Source organism: Mytilus edulis, chromosome 4, assembly GCF_963676685.1.
Source record: "Mytilus edulis chromosome 4, xbMytEdul2.2, whole genome shotgun sequence".
Classification (NCBI taxonomy): domain Eukaryota; kingdom Metazoa; phylum Mollusca; class Bivalvia; order Mytilida; family Mytilidae; genus Mytilus; species Mytilus edulis.
The window spans coordinates 54,281,639-54,300,272 of NC_092347.1; the positions used below are offsets into that span (position 1 = coordinate 54,281,639).

General features: G+C 30.2%; 2 protein-coding genes across 4 annotated transcripts in view; one reads left to right on the forward strand and one right to left on the reverse strand.

The window, feature by feature from the left end:
- LOC139521918 (dedicator of cytokinesis protein 1-like) overlaps positions 1 to 6,628 on the forward strand; it is a 110,574-nt gene extending 103,946 nt beyond the window's left edge. Inside the window, exon 59 of the mRNA XM_071315657.1 lies at positions 997 to 6,628. Within this exon, the coding sequence (XP_071171758.1) occupies positions 997 to 1,074 (78 nt within the window). The 3' untranslated portion in view covers positions 1,075 to 6,628. The remainder of the gene's footprint in view (positions 1 to 996) is intronic.
- Positions 6,629 to 11,780: 5,152 nt separating this feature from the next.
- Positions 11,781 to 18,634, reverse strand: part of LOC139521922 (dematin-like) — a 64,300-nt gene continuing 57,446 nt past the window's right edge. For all 3 annotated transcript variants that reach the window (XM_071315679.1, XM_071315676.1, XM_071315678.1), the window contains one exon: positions 11,781 to 17,478. In XM_071315679.1, the coding sequence (XP_071171780.1) occupies positions 17,365 to 17,478 (114 nt within the window). In that variant the 3' untranslated portion in view covers positions 11,781 to 17,364. The remainder of the gene's footprint in view (positions 17,479 to 18,634) is intronic.

Consider the following 18,634-nt stretch of genomic DNA (forward strand, 5'->3'; position numbering starts at 1 on the left):
AACATACTTGATATTGATCAATTGGTGATTAAAATCTTTAAAATACATAAAATTCACTAAAAGCATATACCCATACAATTATAGAAAAATTCTTTCACAACATTTTACTCATTCAGGTTCATAATTTTACCTGATGGTAAAGCCATTTTACTTCCTTAAGAGTCTATATGGAGCCAGCTTAAAAAACAATACTAAGGTCTGACATGTTTCAAATTTAATTTGCAATATGAACATGAAGATTTAGGAAGCATGTTTTAAGTACAGATGATGTATAACTTGTTTATAATGAAAACAACTTTAATTTAGATTCCTTCCATGTATTTAAACATCGGGTAAATCTATGAAAGGGTATTAAAGGGTAGATATATAGAAACGAAATCTGGCAAGTTCTTGAAATAGATGGTATATAGAATATCAAAGAAGGAAAATAGCTTGAATGTTAAATAAATCTGATGTTTAACATCTGGAAATTAGCTATTTAACACCATCAGGTAAATCTATGAAAGGTTATTAAAGGGTAAATATATAGAAACAAAATCTGGCAAGATCTTGAAATAGATGGTATATAGAATATCAAAGAAGGAAAATAGCTTGAATGTTAAATAAATCTGATGTTTAACATCTGGAGATTAGCTATTTAACACCAATTCCAATTAAAATTTTGCAAAATAGTTTATGTTTTCTTTATATTGTTTTTATCTCCAACACAAATTAACATTGCATTGAACATTCAATACTTTTATTTTCTTTCATCTTTGTATGTAGCATGTATTTCATTACTTCAAAACTTTTTCACATTAAAAAGCTTCTTATGATCTTCATGTATGCACATAACATCAACTTTTTTTCATCTATAAAGTTAAATATATCTTAATACAAATTTTTGTTTGCAATGCATATACATTATTATGTATATATTAATACATAATACAACTCAATTCAATGCTCGCACTACAATGTAACAGCATGTGTGAATGCTCTTCTTTCTCTTTTCAGCCTATACCTCCACTTCCGAATGAAGGAGGATCGCCACCTCCTGTGCCTAAAAAATCTTCAACACCGAACTGCAAGTGATTCAACTGCCGCATGGTGGGTTGTCTTTCTTTGAAGAACTCTTCAGTCTTGCCTTATATGATGGAATGACTTTATATATATGTGAATGACTTCTGAGGGCATATTTTTATACAACCGCAAAAATTTTAATTTTTTGGTCGTATAATGCTATCACGTTGGCGTCGTTGGCGTTGTCGTCGTCGTCCGAATACTTTTAGTTTTCGCACTCTAACTTTAGTAAAAGTGAATAGAAATCAATGAAATTTTAACACAAGGTTTATGACCACAAAAGGAAGGTTGGGATTGAATTTGGGAGTTTTTGTCCCAATATTTGAGGAATTAGGGGCCAAAAAGGGCCCAAATAAGCATTTTCTTGGTTTTCGCACTATAACTTTAGTTTAAGTGAATAGAAATCTATGAAATTTTGACACAAGGTTTATGACCACAAAAGGACGGTTGGGATTGATTTTGGGAGTTTTGGTTCCAACAGTTTAGGAATTAAGGGCCAAAAAAGGGCCCAAATAAGCATTATTCTTGGTTTTCGCACAATAACTTTAGTATAAGTAAATAGAAATCAATGAAATTTAAACACAAGGTTTATGACCACAAAAGGAAGGTTGGGATTGATTTTTGGAGTTGAGGTCACAACAGTTTATGAATTAGGGGCCAAAAAGGGGCCCAAATAAGCATTATTTTTGGTTTTTGCACCATAACTTTAGTATAAGTAAATAGAAATCTATGAAATTTAAACACAAGGTTTATGACCATAGAAGGAAGGTTGGGTTTGATTTTGGGAGTTTTGGTCCCAACAGTTTAGGAATAAGGGGCCCAAAGGGTCCAAAATTGAACTTTGTGTGATTTCATCAAAAATTGAATAATTGAGGTTCTTTGATATGCCGAATCTAACTATGTATGTATATTCTTAATTTTTGGTCCTGTTTCCAAATTGGTCTACATTAAGGTCCAAAGGGTCCAAAATTAAACTTAGTTTGATTTTAACAAAAATTGAATCTTTGGGGTTCTTTGATATGCTGAATTTAAAAATGTACTTAGATTTTTAATTATTGGCCTAGTTTTCAAGTTGGTCCAAATGGGGGTCCAAAATTAAACTTTGTTTGATTTCATCAAAAATTGAATAAATGGGTTCTTTGATATGCCAAATCTAACTGTGTATGTAGATTCTTAATTTTTTGGTCCAGTTTTCAAATTGGTCTACATTAAGGTCCAAAGGGTCCAAAATTAAACTAAGTTTGATTTTAACAAAAATTAAATTCTTGGGCTTATTTGATATGCTTTATCTAAACATGTACTTTGATTTTTGATTATGGGCCCAGTTTTCAAGTTGGTCCAAATCAGGATTCCATATCAAGTATTGTGCAATAGCAAGAAATTTTCAATTGCACAGTATTGCACAATAGCAAGAAATATCTAATTGCACAATATTGTGCAATAGCAATTAATTTTCAATTGGAGTTATCTTTCTTTGTATAGAATAGTAGTTGATAATATATGTTGGAAATTTGCCAGACATGACTATGATGTCATTTTCTATTTTTATTTGCCAATAACTTTATGTAAATAACTTCATTGGAAATTTGCCAATATAAAATGTTGCTGATGAAGCTTTTTTTCCTTATCTTATCTAAAATGTTTTTAGATAATGTATGTTGGACATTTGCCAGACATGACTATGATGTCATTTTCTATTTTTATTTGCCAATAACTTTATGTAAACAACTTCATTGGAAATTTGCCAATATTAAATGTTGCTGATGAAGTTTTTTTTATTGTTTTATACAATAAACAATGTATATTCACTTTTACTACCAACCAATCTTTACCATTCAGTGATAACAAGCACTTTATTTTACATTTTAATATTTTATGATGTATTTAAAAGAGTAGCTATTGTTGCAAACTCCATTAGAAATTTGAATTGATATCAGTTTTGGAAAAAGGAAAACGGGGATGTGAAAAAAAAGGGGGGGGGGGGTTAAATTTTTCTCATTTCAGATTTCATAAATAAAAAGAAAATTTCTTCAAACATTTTTTTTAGAGGATTAATATTCAACAGCATAGTGAATTGCTCAAAGGCAAAAAAAAAAATTTTAAGTTCATTAGACCACATTCATTCTGTGTCAGAAACCTATGCTGTGTCAACTATTTAATTTTAGATTTAAATAAGTTAGAAGAAGAAATCTTTAATTGATTTGTAAAATCTTGATATTTGTTTTGTGTAAAAAAAACATGTAATGTCAAAAATTTGATCACAATCCAAATTCAGAGCTGTATGACGCTTGAATGTTTTGTCCATACTTGCCCCAACTGTTCAGGGTTCGACCTCTGCGGTCGTATAAAGCTGCGCCCTGCGGAGCACCTGGTTTTTTCTTTATCAAATATTGATAGATGATATAGAACTGTTTGAAAAAAAATAGAAATGAAGGATTTTCAAAAAATATTGATATTAAGTTTGTGGATGTTGAAATAAAACGAACATTTTATTATACAATTTGTATTATAATGTTAACTTTAAAAGACTATAGACTTTTTCTGATGTGCAGATATAAGGATGGAAATGTATTTTGATATTCTAAATGTTTATCATCAGTAAGCAGTTTTGAACTTTAATATTGTAGAATATCTTTAAATGTCTTTTTTTAATACAGGTGGGAAATGTTTAATAATCTTAGCAAGAATAATGCTTATTTGCTTCTTTTTGCATTCTTTCTTCTTTCTCTTCGTTTTAAGGTATTTGAATTATATATCAACTTTTGTTGGTGACATTTAGTTAAATTCCATTGATCTAGATTTTTGTAGCAAATATATAAACAAAAAGATAACCAATATCTCACAGTCACTGTATAAAGATTTATTTCATTATTCAAATCCTATTTTTCCAAAGACATAATTTGGGTTACATTAAGGTGTTTTTTAACCAAAAAAATTGATGGATCGTCCCTCTTTGTGAAAAAAAGGAAAATAAATGGATGCCATGATCTTTTCTCTGAAGACAGCTGTATAGATATTAGGAGAAAGATAACTGTTGCCTTGCAGTATATTCTCAGAGGATGGTTACACAATTATAAGAAAAGATTTGAGTGGCCTTGCACTCTAATTCTGTGATAAGGATGTGTTCATTTTTACTGGAGTCATTTTGATAAATTTTATGCTGTTATTGTTGTAGCTATTTGTTAATTATCATTTATTATGTAATTATTCAACAATGAGATGTTTATAATTTTGATTGATATTTGTGAAGCAGGAAACATATGATATTTATTCAATCATGGTTTTATTCAGAGAAATCAAAATTTCTTGTCGTTTTCAGCTATGAAAATTAAATTTTGACAATTTTTTTTTTAACAAACAAATATGATATGTTGTTAACAAAATGATATTTTTAAAAATAACAGCTTAAAAGAAGTAAGGGTAACACCATTTAGGGTAATAACCCATTGCTGTACTGTCAAGTGTCAGGCATACTGTAGATTCAGAAATTATAGAGATATTTTTAGTAATGACAGTAATGTGACTGGCTGAGTACCACAATAATAAGAATTTGCATTAATATGATATTTAATACATATATTTCAATGCAGACTTTCATGAAATGGCAATAATTTATCGTACACAATTATTTTTGAATTTACAGTAACTAGAACCATATCAGATTATCACTGTTACAGAAATATGAACGGTTTGTTGATTATACCAATAGCTAATTAAATGTAGAGGTACTTCTCTTTGTCTAATGGCAATGCTAGATCCTTGTCCTTGATCATGTAATTAAGAATATAAAATTATTAATACAATTTCCCTCTTTTTGTATATACAATGGTTTCCTGCTTCACATTTATCTGTTTCAGTAGATTTTTTTATATGCAAATAAGTCAAGTATGTGACCAATTATTTTTAATATGCTGCTGTGTATATGGTGCTTTTACATTTATTTGCTAATATAAATATACATTTTGTAAATTCTTGTAAAATTTCTGAAATTTATTCTATTGTATATGTTACAGCATTGCTGAAACTTTTTGTAATGTTAATGTAGTCAGACTCCAGATTAAGAACTGTTCCAGGGATCCATGATTTTTCATAATTTTTCCTATGTACTTTCCAAATTTTAGTGTCATTTTATAAATTTTTGTGTAATCTTCAGCTATACTTCCATATAAATCACCTTATCATGGCTATCATCATGTTGAACTATTTGATAGCTTTATTTTAGTGTATTCCTTTAATAATGTTAACCTTTAAATTAATAATCAGGAGGAACTAAGTCTTTTTCAATTGAAGCTCAAATAAAATTATATTTACACAATCTTCTTTTCTTAAATCATTGTAAATATTTATGGTCAAATATAATCAGTTGTAGTGCAGAGCATTCTAAATTTTGAAAAATATTTAACATTCGTAATTCTGTCCTGATTGATATCCTGAAAGTTCATTGAAAATAAAACATGGATTTTATGTAAATATTTCATAACCTCAATTTCATAATCTGACCCTCAGACTGAATTATTTTATACACTGCTTCATAAAGAAGTGAGAAAGGTGGAGGGGATATCATATTTAGTTTTTGTAATACTTGGTTCAAGGTCTCAAAATTCTGTACAAAAAAATGCCTTACTTCAGAAAATATATGGAATAACAGTTTTTTTTGTTTTTCAAGCTGCCCATTCCATTTTATTTTGAATTTTCAGATAATGTATAACAATCTCATCTATACATCTTTGTATTCCTTTTCATGTAAAAGACTTTAGTGTTAATTGATGATTTTATCTAGTCATTTTTATGCCCCACCTAAAATAGTAGAGGGGCATTATGTTTTCTGGTCTGTGCGTCCGTTCGTCTGTCTGTTCGTTCCTCCGTTCGTTCGTTCGTTCGTCCGTCTGTCCCGCTTCAGGTTAAAGTTTTTGGTCAAGGTAGTTTTTGATGAAGTTGAAGTCCAATCGACTTCAAACTTGGTACACATGTTCCCTATGATATGATCTTTCTAATTTTAATGCCAAATTAGAGATTTTACCCCAATTTCAGGGTCCACTGAACATAGTAAATGATAGTGCGAGTGGGGCATTTGTGTACTGAGGACACATTCTTGTTGTTCTTATGATGTGTGTGTGTGACACCATAGACAGATTAAGAAAAAATAATTTCATTAAAAGTAAAATTACATATTTCTAAATTTTATTTTTGCTGCTTGCATGACAAAAAGATTTCCATCAAACCTATACTAAGATAGACATTGAATTAGCATTAAAAATAGTTTTCTTCATTTTTATACTCAACACAATCAAATTCTATTTTAAAACAGGACAAACCAGACATACTTAAATTACAAGTAGGGGAATATATCCTTATTTTAATGTTTTGCCTGTTATGCTGCATAATACAAATCTTGTCAGAGTTATTTTGCCAGTATTTTTGTCTCCACCCTAACAATTACTTACTAATTTGCAAGAATATTTCTGTGCATCATTTGTTATAGCTTATTATTACTGTTATGTTATTATTTTTGTATATTCTGAAATCATTTTATGACAGAGACACTGTAATAAATCTTTAATACTGATGCTTTCTAGTTTTACATCAATGCCAACCTGAGTATACCTTACATCAATAAACCACTTTCTAGTCTTGTCACCAGAAAAAAGCTTGCCTTTATGACGTCATTTACCAGATAGAGGGGATCGCTTTATCTATGTACTATTAACGTTCATCAAGCCTCTTAGTGATCACCATTGTGCAGGAATAATTCAAGCAATTTAGCATAATAGTTTTCCAACCACTCGCTCAACATGGAAAGTGATGATGCCCCTAAACGCACGAATGATGTTCACTAAAACTAAAGTTTTTGAAGGACTTGCATCGAACTCTAAAGTTTCCAAATGAAGGATTATGGTGATTTTCAAAACCCAAATAAAATTCTTGACTTTTTAAAGGCTTTTTAAAACATTAATGTCACAGGTTCATCAGTTGATAACTTAAAAGGCACTTAGCTCTTTTAAGGCTGAATGAAAACCTTTAGTTGTGACCATCAATTTCCCAAAATACTGCATCAAAATAAGATAGTAAGCTTTCTGAGAGTATTGCATGGCAATACAAAGTCCTTTACTGTTAAAAATGCATTGTACTGGAACAAAACTTGATCTTATACTTGTCACGTGTTACACTATAAATAAATCTTAATTCTATACACCTGGAAAAAAGTATTGCAACACTTCCATTTAAAACAAAGTAAAATGACATACCGGTAATTGTAGAATGTGTATAATTTGGGTTTTACCAAATACTTTAAATTCCATTATGGTTTAAAAATAAATTTGTGTTATTAACTTACAATTCATGCAAAATTAAGACAAGAGAGATGCATCATTAGAGCTGTACAGAAAAAGTTATTCAACTTTTGTCTTTTCTTCTATACCAACATTTTATAAAAGAAATTTTTTCAACAAAACTCAACATCTGACACAGAAAATGTGTGTTAAACTAGGCATTTCAAACATTTCTAAATTAGTTTAAGGAATACAAAATCTGTATTTAATGCAGAACTAATGTTTTGGAAAAATGAGTCTTGCACAATTTGCATTTTTTTGTGAAAACGTGAAAAACTAGTTCTGTGCAGCTGTTATGTCCTATCCATGTAGCATTAATATTGGATGAAAAGTAAGTTAATACCTTGAATTCAATTTTAAAACAGAAACTGATTAAAAGTACATTTTGTATTTGTTAAAACCCAAATTATACACATTCTACAATCATGTCATTTTACATTGTTTTCTATGGAAGTGTTGCATATTTTTTTCCAGGTGTATATATGTTTAAGCATGATGAAAAAAGTGTGGAAAACTAATTATTGGCATGAATTTTCGAAGGCCAAGGTGCCATAGGGAACATGTGTACTAAGTTTCAAGTTGATTGGACTTCAACTTCATCAAAAAGTACCTTGACCAAAAACTTTAACCTGAATCTGGCACTTCCATTTTCTTTGTTCAGTGGACCGTGAAATTGGGGGCAAAAGTCTAATTTGGCTTTAAAATTTGAAAGATCATATCATAAGGAACATGTGTACTAAGTTTCAAGTTGATTGGACAGCAGCTTCATCAAAAACTACATTGACCAAAAACTTTAACCTGAAGCGGGACTGACGAACGAACGCACGGACCCACAGACCAGAAAACATAATGCCCCTCTTCTATCGTAGGTGGGGCATAAAAAGTGTGGAAAACATATTTGTAAGATGACTGACAGATGGACAGACAGACAAACAGAGTGCAAACCTGTAGTCGCCTTCGACTTTGTCATAGGGGGCTAAAAAGAGGGTAAAGTGATGTTTCAAACAAGAATGTGTCCAAAGTACACGAATGCCCCACTCGCACTATCATTTTCCATGTTCAATGGACCGTGAAATTGGATAAAAAATATAATTAGGCATTAAAATTAGAAAGATGATATCATAGGGAACATGTGTACTAAGTTTCAAGTTGATTGGACTTCAACTTCATCAAAAAGTACCTTGACCAAAAACTTTAACCTGAAACATGCACTTTCATTTTCTATGTTCAGTGGACCGTGAAATTGGGGTCAAAAGTTTATTTTGGCTTTAAAATTAGAAAGATCATATCATAAGGAACATGTGTACTAAGTTTCAAGTTGATTGGACTTCAACTTCATCAAAAACTACCTTGACCAAAAACTTTAACCTGAAGCGGGACAGACGGACGAACGAACAGACGAACGAACGGACAGACAGACAGACAGACTGACGAACGAACGCACATACCAAAAAACTTAATGCCCCTCTACTATCGTAGGTGGGGCATAAAAATTAAAACTAGAGGCTCTAAAGAGCCTGTGTTGCTCACCTTGGTCTATGTGCATATTAAACAAAGGACACAGATGGATTCATGACAAAATTGTGTTTTAGTGATGGTGATGTGTTTGTAGATCTTACTTTACTGAACATTCTTGCTGCTTACAATTATCTCTATCTATAATGAACTTGGCCCAGTAGCTACAGTGGAAAATATTTTTTTTAAATTTACAAAAGTTATGAAAATTGTTAAAAATTGACTATAAAGGGCAATAACTCTGTAAGGGGTCAATTGACTATTTGATCATGCTGACTTATTTGTAGGTCTTACTTTGCCCTTCCTTATTGCTGTTTACAGTTTATCTCTATCTATAATAATATTCAAGATAATAACCAAAAGCTGCAAAATTTTCTTAAAATTTCCAATTCAGGTTGAGCAATCCAACAACAGGTTGCCTGATTGGTCTAAATTTCAGGCCAGGTAGATCTTGACCTTCTTCTTCTTCTTCCAAATCTTCACATCCTTTGTAGGACAACCACACCGTTAAGGCATGTAAAACAAAACCCACCACCATACAAGTAGGAATATATTTACACTATAATTTGAATAATTCCATCCTCCACCGCTATATACAGGATCACTTTTGTAGTTTCACATATATCTTGTTGTATGTATTTAAATAATTAACAGTTTGATCCTTGTCAGATTTGCTCTAAATACTTTGGTTTCAGGGATATGAGCCAAAAACTACATTTTATCCTATGTACTATTTTTAGCCAAGTCTGCCATCTTGGTTCGCCGTAGGGGTCATTGCACACATTTTTAAAACTAGATACCCTCATGATGATTGTGGACAAGTTTGGTTAAATTTGTCTTGATAGTTTCAGAGGAGAAGATTCTTGTAAAAGACTACCAAATTTTATGAAAAATTGACTATAAAAGGCAATAACTCCTTAAGGGGTCAACTGACCATTTTTGTCATGTTGACTTATTTGTAGATCTTACTCTGCTGAACATTATTGCTGTTTACAGTTTATCTCTATCTATAATAATATTCAAGATAATAACCAAAAACAGCAAAATTTCCTTGAATTACCAATTCAGGGGCAACAACTCAACAATGGATCATCTGAAAATTTCAGGGCAGATTGATCTTGACCTGATAAACAATTTTACCCCTGTTCTATTTTCAGCCATGGTGGTTGGTTGGCCCGTTATGGACACATTTTTAAAACTAAATACCCCAATGATGATTGTGGCAAAGTTTGGCTTAGTACTTTCAGAGAAGATTTTAGTAAAAATTAATGACAATGGAAGTCGACGATGGACACTAAAAGAGAAAAGCTCACTTGGCCGATGGACCAGGTGAGCTAAAATGTATACAAATATTTGATGGAGATGTAACTATTTGAGAGATTTATATTTCCTACTAGACTAAAGCTTGATTTGAGTCACCAGGTTTCACAGCTTTGAGCTTTCAGAAACTATAAGAATACATGGATATTACCGGTATTAAACATTGTCTTTTTTATAACAGAATTGAAATGCTTTTCCTGAACTGGTTTTTCTTGAATATTCTTTTATTGGGTCATCCTTGTGTTTAGTTTACTGATGATTAAAAAGAGGTAGAGGGTTGAGATCTTACAAACTGGTTCTAACTATCATGAGACACTCACACACTCCCTCATTAGACAAAACCAGTCTAGCTCTGTTTTAAGTTCATGCAAATCCTTCAGTTTTTGTTTTTATTCTGATTTGTATATTTTAGATAGATTTTCCTTATTTGAATATCAGTCAACTATTGTTGCCTGTTATTTAACCCTGTCACATGCTCACGAGGAAGCCTCGCTGTGACTATATATCATATCTTCATGTTGTTTTGTTTTATGAAGATTTTGTGTTGATGGCAAATACATTTTTTAAAGGTTTATGGAACTTCTCCCATTTTTTGTCTCACCTGAGACTTTCATTTCAAAATACAACTTGCATAGGAATTTCAATCCAGCTGCAAAGCGGCAATGGCTTAAAATATTTGTATAAAGCTTTATATGTCAGAAGGTAGAAGACCTTTATGCTTTAACAACACAAGAAGATGTGGTATGAGTGCCAATGAGACAAATCTTCATCCATGTCACAATTTGTTAACGTTTTTTCATATGTCCATTGTCCTTAAACTAATTTTCAAGGTTCAGCGACTGCTTGAAAAAAAAACGTCATAGTTTCGTGAACAATGTTAGTTTTGTTGCTTTGTCTATTTCTCATTAACTAGAAGCAAAATATATTTGGTGTATGGAATGATTGTAAGGTGTACATTTCTGGCAGATTTCATATGACCTTGACCTTATTTTTAAGGTCAGTTTAGTTTCATGTCTTCATCAGTTTATCAGATACTTTAAGCAACATGTCAACTATATTTGGTCTAGGAATGATTGTAAGGTGACCATGACCTCATTTTCATGGTAAACAGACTATGTTTTGTTTTTGTGGTTTTGTCTATTTCTCAGATACTGTTAGCAAAAGGTCCTCTATATATGGTGTATGCAATGATTGTAAGGTGTACATGCCAGTTTGGCATATTTCATCTGACATTGCCTATTTTTTTTCTAGGGTTTAACGTTATTGATAATGTTATGTGATACTTGTTGACTTTTATCATAAATTCAAAAAAAAATAAAGCAGGCAAGACATTTCAACATGTGCACTCTTGTTTGGTGTATTGTAGTATTGAAACTTAGTAAACACAACTGCTTTTTTCTCTGTGTTTAAGGCCTCACTGTGAATTTTAGATGAAGAACAGCAACAAAAGCACTATTCCTTTGCTATTTTTTCATGTGCACATAAGAGATTTTCACATCCTGTTCAAAAAATCAGAACCAATTACTACAAAATGTGAATAAAAACAACATAATATCAGTTTTTGCCAGTTTATTTGGGTGTTTGAAGCTAGACATCTATATATAGCTTTGTAACAAGTTACCAACCCAGTGTAAGTTATAGGGTTACCACAGAGACAGAAGGCATAAACATTGACTAGTGGTTAATCTAAAAATATAATGCTGCTCTGCTGTAAGGAAGAACTTAAAAAAAGGAACCAGCATGTTAGTAACAATACTGGTTTCTTGTAAAATAGGAAGAACAGGTATTCAGTATTCTAGAAAAAAAGTGAAATTTTGATTTAAAAAAAAAACCAAAAGAAAAATGTTTTTTTAAATGCATAGAATAAAAAGAAATGACAAATCAAAACTATCAGGTTTTAGAGAAATAACAACAAATAGATGGAAGTTTTGAATTTCAATTCAGTTAAATTTCCAAAGAAGAAACAAACTACCCTACCTATATATTCCCATCCTTTCTTTTTTTTCTATTTTGCTTATTTGTAGCAACTTTAAGCATATTTATAACGTGAGGTTATATGATTACCTACACTGAGTTTACATCATTCAAAGCATTCTATCTCAAGTCAACATCTATACACCAGTCAGACCAATGTACAAAATCAATCATAGGAAATTCTACTCTCATATCTGTACTTTGACTTCACTTTCAATTAATTATACTTTTGTATTCTAAAGGCAAACACAACTTAGATCAACAATAACTAAAATTGAGACGGACCTACATGTAATTAAATTTGTTCATCTACAACTTAAAAATTCTGGACATTAACTCATAAGAAAGATTTGTGACATTTCATTCATAATAAATTATGACTTTAAAATTGTTATTGACATCATCGTGTTTTACGAAAACACTGTGAAAAGCATACATAATCTTAAGTGAAAAATATATTCTTCTAAAAGTCAAGTGTAAATCACAAGTTAAACTGGCTTGTGAAAAATACTGTATTTTCATGTAGGTTCTTCACTTGAGAAATTCTGCTGCTGGTCAAAAATAAGAAAATTGAAGATGTATAACTTATATTAAATGGCTTGCTGCTGATAATTTTTATACCAAAATTATTTCAGCATGTGTTGTTTAAAGGCTGCAGTCATTAAATGAAAAATCATAAGATAAATTTTACATGCGAGTCATAACTTACTTAAACTATAAATGATTAATTCTAGATGTAAAATTTAAAACTTAATATAAATTTGAGATGTAAAATTTTATTGAAGTTTTCACCAAATTCCAATAGACAAATCTTACAGAACTTTTGAAGTGAAGAATCAAACATGAAAATTGGAATTGTGGTAAAAATTCTACAAACCAACTAGCAACAAACAAATAAAGCACCATTAAAATCTATGTATAAAATCTGTCATATAGACAGAACATTGCACAGAGCCATAAAGACATTCAAACGTACAAAAAAAACTATAAGCAGGTTGTATCATTTTCACCTGACTAGACCTATATGTTAATAAATATTATAAACAGAAGTCTGGTTATGTGAAAATATATAGTAATAATATAAAATATCAGAGACAATTACAACCTGATGAAAAGAAAAATTATTAAATATCAGATAAATAAATCAAAACTGCATATGCTGAGTGTTATGTGATACACATGATTTGTATGCTGTAATAAAATACACTGTTCATATAGTTTAGCTTAAATTGGTTAGTGTTCAGCCAGGACATAACATTGTTAAGCCATGACACAACTTTATAAAGCCATGACATTACATTGTATAGCCATGACATAACATTGTACAGCAACGACATAACATTGTATAGCCATGACATAACATTGCACAGCCACGACATAATATTAGGCTTTTATTTCTACTGGTATCCTTAGTAGGATATCTAATGCAAATGATTCTAGTCTGCATATTAATGATTAACCTCATCAATATTAACCGGGGTTGAGAATTTTGAACTGCATATTCATTATTCATCGTGTAAAATTGAACCAAGGTTCAAATTCCAATCTGCATATTTTTTAAATTTCATAAAATAAAAAGAAAGAAAAAAAACCCAAAAAACATGCTTTATATACTCCAATTGCTATGTTCTGAATGCATAATAGTGTAAATATTTTTAAAACATGTTTTTATATCTTGCAATCTAAGCTAAGAAATATTGATTAGGCATACATTCACCAACACATGTAAACGGCTTGATTCATACAGTCAGTACATACTCACTGGGGCACTAAGACTACACAGTTAAATGCCCACAAATCCTTCATATACATGTCTGTAAATTTACACCCTGTTTGCTTTTTAAACAAAACAAAACAATATAAACCCTCATTATTTCATTGTTATGCAGAGCATAATCAACTATATAAAAAAAATACTTGCAGCAGAATTTTTTGTGACTATTGTGAGATTTTTTTCAAATCACTGTAATATTTAAAATTAACAAAGAAATAAAATCTAAATCCTCAATGTTCCCTTTTCTGCATTTATTTCTCTCCATATATTCAATGCATAATAGGGAGATGTACAGCTTTTTATTGCTCCAGATTTATGATGCCTTCGGCCAATCAAAAATTATCTCCCCCTTATTTTGTTGTTTTACTAAAGGGAGATAATCGACTACTATGATTCAACAATGTGAGAGTATCATACTTTCATTATAAGCCTTAAATCAAACATGACAAAACAGGATAAAACGGGGGAAGACATGAGAGAAAGAAGAAAGTGTTTTAATCAACACTATTGTCCTCACACATAAAAAAATCTAACATAATACAAGCAAAATTACATATAGTAAAATTTTCATTCTGTAAAATCTAATCACAAAATTACTTTACATGCATGCTCTGATTACTCAAAACCTTGTAGAAGATAACTCACACTTGACAAACATATGGACACTCTCAACCCAACAAGGAAGTAAGATATTCACTCTCACATACACAAAGCACACCTTTTTTTGACAGCAATTATATACATCATGCATTTAATATAAAATAACAATTGCACATTCTGATGACATGATAAACTGGTGATTAATTTATATAAATATAACATTTCACAGACCATTAGCTTTTCTATACAATAACCGATTAACCAAAATTAACTTTTATCAAGGCACAAAGCATTTGATTTTGATTATGCAAAAATTTCATCTCCATGAAAATTTCGCTAAAAGTTTATCTGGGGATTTTTCAGATGTTCTCATTTGAATAGAATTTACCAATTAAATAAAAGCTCTATAGTTTTGTACTTTAATATGTTTATTCTATACCCATACAAAAAAGAGACTAACATATGGAGTATTCAAAATTTGACAATGGAGACATTTTTCGTCTTTTTTAAAGATTTTTAAACATATCCATTTGCCAGACGTGAGGTACAAATCGAAAGCAAACGCTTTTCCATTGTAATAAGTGTTATTGAAAACTTGTCAAAGTATCAAGAAATCATTTGAGAATCTCACATCATTTTGATATACCAAAATGATGAAAAATATTGTGAAGTTATACAAAAACATTTTTCAATCTGTGAGATGGTTTGAATCTTATTTAATGTACTAAAGAAAATAAAGAAAAGCTGTTAATATTAATTCAAAATCTTGCTCAAGACAATACAAAAGAAAACATGATTATTAATATTGATAAAATTTGATAAAAATTGAAACGTAACCATATGTGATTTCATAAGATCTATATTTATTTTAATACTTGCATAAACATCAAAATGTAATAACAAAGAGCTAGTTTTGATTTTTTTTTTACAGAAAACTATTTGCCACTGTCCCTTTGATTCATGATAACTATTAATAAATATCTCTGTTTATATACGGTCAACTATTAATATACTAAAACTGATGCAAACCTAAAAGTGCACAACCAAATCTACGAGGTGATACAATAAATAAAAATAACACAAGCCCTTTAAAAAAAATCTGTAAACCTGAGGTAAAAATACAACCAAGCAGAATACCCTAAAATTTTAAATAAAAATTATATTCAACAAAATAACAAGGCTACTATAAAATTTAGAAATTCATATAATAATTTCAAATAACAAAATAGTATTTCAATCTACTAAAAAAAAATAATATTGATACACTTGTATAATGCTATGCATGAACAACTTTTTCACTATTTTGTATTTCTATAGATTTTACTTTTGAAGTCATTTTATATACTGTAGTTTCATTATTATTCGTAGGATACCAATTTTCATTGCTTTTTTTTGTTATTGGGACACTACAAATTTAAAGGTAGACAAAGTATAAATTGTCTATAGGTTTGCATACTTTTGCAAAGCCATGAACTAAGAATCAAATATCCACAAAAATTGGTACCAAAAAAAATAGTGAATCCACAATATTGTATTGTATTTCCTTTTTATATTACTATTGGGGCAAACATCTACTTCAAATAATGGATATTTGAATCATGATGTTCCATTACAAAAATCTAATTCATCCCAACAAAATAATCATAAATTTTTTATTAAATTGATGTTTTCCTGTTGAAGGGGGAAAAATTGGAAGAAAATTGTTTTCGATAAAACCTCCTAGATTGAGCAAAATTTAGAGTTATTCATGCATGGCACAATGACTTGTGTACCTATATTTTCTAATTAACACCAAACATTCATGTAAGTTCGGTTTGACTGTTTTTTTTTATCACCTTTGCGAATACTTCCAATGTGCAAGTCCATTTGTTTTCATCAGATCCTTATGATAATGAATTGTTACGGAAATTTTTCATTAGTCTTCTTATGTTTTACTTCTAATTTCATCTTTTTAACTTTCATATACTGAATGACTTTGTCTTCAAACTTTTCATTCTCATTATAACCATCTATGAATTCAAACAAATGAAGTCAAAAATTTCATCGAAAAATCGAAACCATTGGAAGTTAGTAACCCCTGTACTGTATACATTTTTAAAAACAACCTAGTATTTTCTCACAACTCATTACTACAAAAAAGGTCAAAAAAGTAAAAATACTAACAATAAATATATTATCATAAAACAATAACTTGTATAAAAACAGCAGATCTAATCATTTAACTGTGGTAAAAATATCTCAAATTTTATACTAAGGTTTTTAACATTCAAAATCTTAATACAGTTTCATTTGAAAACAAATGACCTATTTCTTCACCAAGGTTTATTGAGTAATTTTATCTCCTTCGAAATTGGCTGGCTACAGTTAAATAAATCAAGGAGTTATTCTCTATTTGTGTCAAGAGAACTGAACATAATATAAACCTCCTTTCTCAATAAAAGATAATTTGTGGATAGTTATTTGTTTTTGAAAAATATCCAATTGTTTTTCAGTACATTTTTAAATAATTTTTATTTATACAGTAACTAATATTTTAAAGGTTTCTCCTTGTATTTCAACCTAGCAATACTTTAAAAAATTCTGTCTGGCAGATGTAAACAGTAAATAAAACATATGATTTATGACAGAAATATACGTTTTCAACAGGATAAGAAAAATGGTAAAGCTTGGTTCCAATTGTCTGTACTGTACAAAAGCACTAGTTATCTTTCTACTAATATCACTGATCACATGACCCCATCATCAAATGATATGTCATATTTTGATCACATGGTTCTTAGGGATGATAATTTAAAATAAGTCCACTTTTTTTTTCATGTCATTTTGTTTCCATAAAGGCAGTCTATAAAATTCATTTCTTGGTACTTCTAATATATTCTGAAAGTCTTCTTCATCTAAATGTATCTGTAATGAGATAATTTTTTGTTAATAAAAGATTATCAGAGGAAATGGCAGTTTGAGAGTTTATATTAAACAATATCTAATGGTATCTATGACAAACTGAACAGGTTGTCTACCAAATGTTTAGCTAAAAAGCATTTATAAATTGATACCTGTTTAAACAAAATTGATCAAATTGAACTCCTGCAATATCTCTCATTTTTCTACTTCCTCTATTCTGATTTATAGTATAAAAAACTTTTGTAACAATTTAAGCAGATGTTACCATTTTCAGGTAAGAGTATTTACTGTAAGAAGCTGTACACTGCTGTTTTTATTTATTGTTTGTTTAATTTACTACATATGGTATTGATATGTAATTGTGTAGATTTTTATGCATGCAAAACTACTCCACATTTTTTTACAAAGTCAGACTGTCTGGACCATGTGTTATTTGTACGTCTTTGGAGTTGAGTGATGGTTCCTCGATATGTGTATACAAATGTTAATGCATTTACATACATTTTAGTGAGTTTCAAAAACTCTTCATTAACCAGATGCTCCGCAGGGTGCAGCTTTATACGACCGCAGAGGTCAAACCCTGAACAGTTGGGCAAGTATGGACACAACACTCAAGCTTGATTCTGTCTGAAATTTGGATTGTGATCAAATTTTTGACATTATATAGGTTTCTGACACAAAATAAATGTGGTCAAAAATCTTACAAATCTATTACTCATAACTGTCAGTGTGCAATTAAATATTTCATCTTGAAAACTTTTCAAAAATTTGAAAAATTTTGAAAAAAAAAATATGAATCCCTTTTAAAAATTGTAAACAAAAAATGCCCCAACCCAACTTATTGAAACCCCCCTTGGAGCAATAACCAAAAAAATTAATTCCAGCATTTCCTTGGTAGTTAGGAACCTTGAAGTACAATTTCAGAGAGATCTATACACTAACACACAAGTTATTGTCTAGAAACTAGAAAAATGCTTCTTTTTGGCCCTTTTTGGCCCCTAATTCCATAATGGTTAGGTCAATAAACCCCAAACTCAATCCCATCCTTCCCTTTGTTATATAGAACATAGTGGTACAATTTTAGAGTGATCCATACACTTACACACATGTTATTGTCTCGAAACTAGAAAAATGCTGGTTTTTGGCCCCTTTTTTGCCC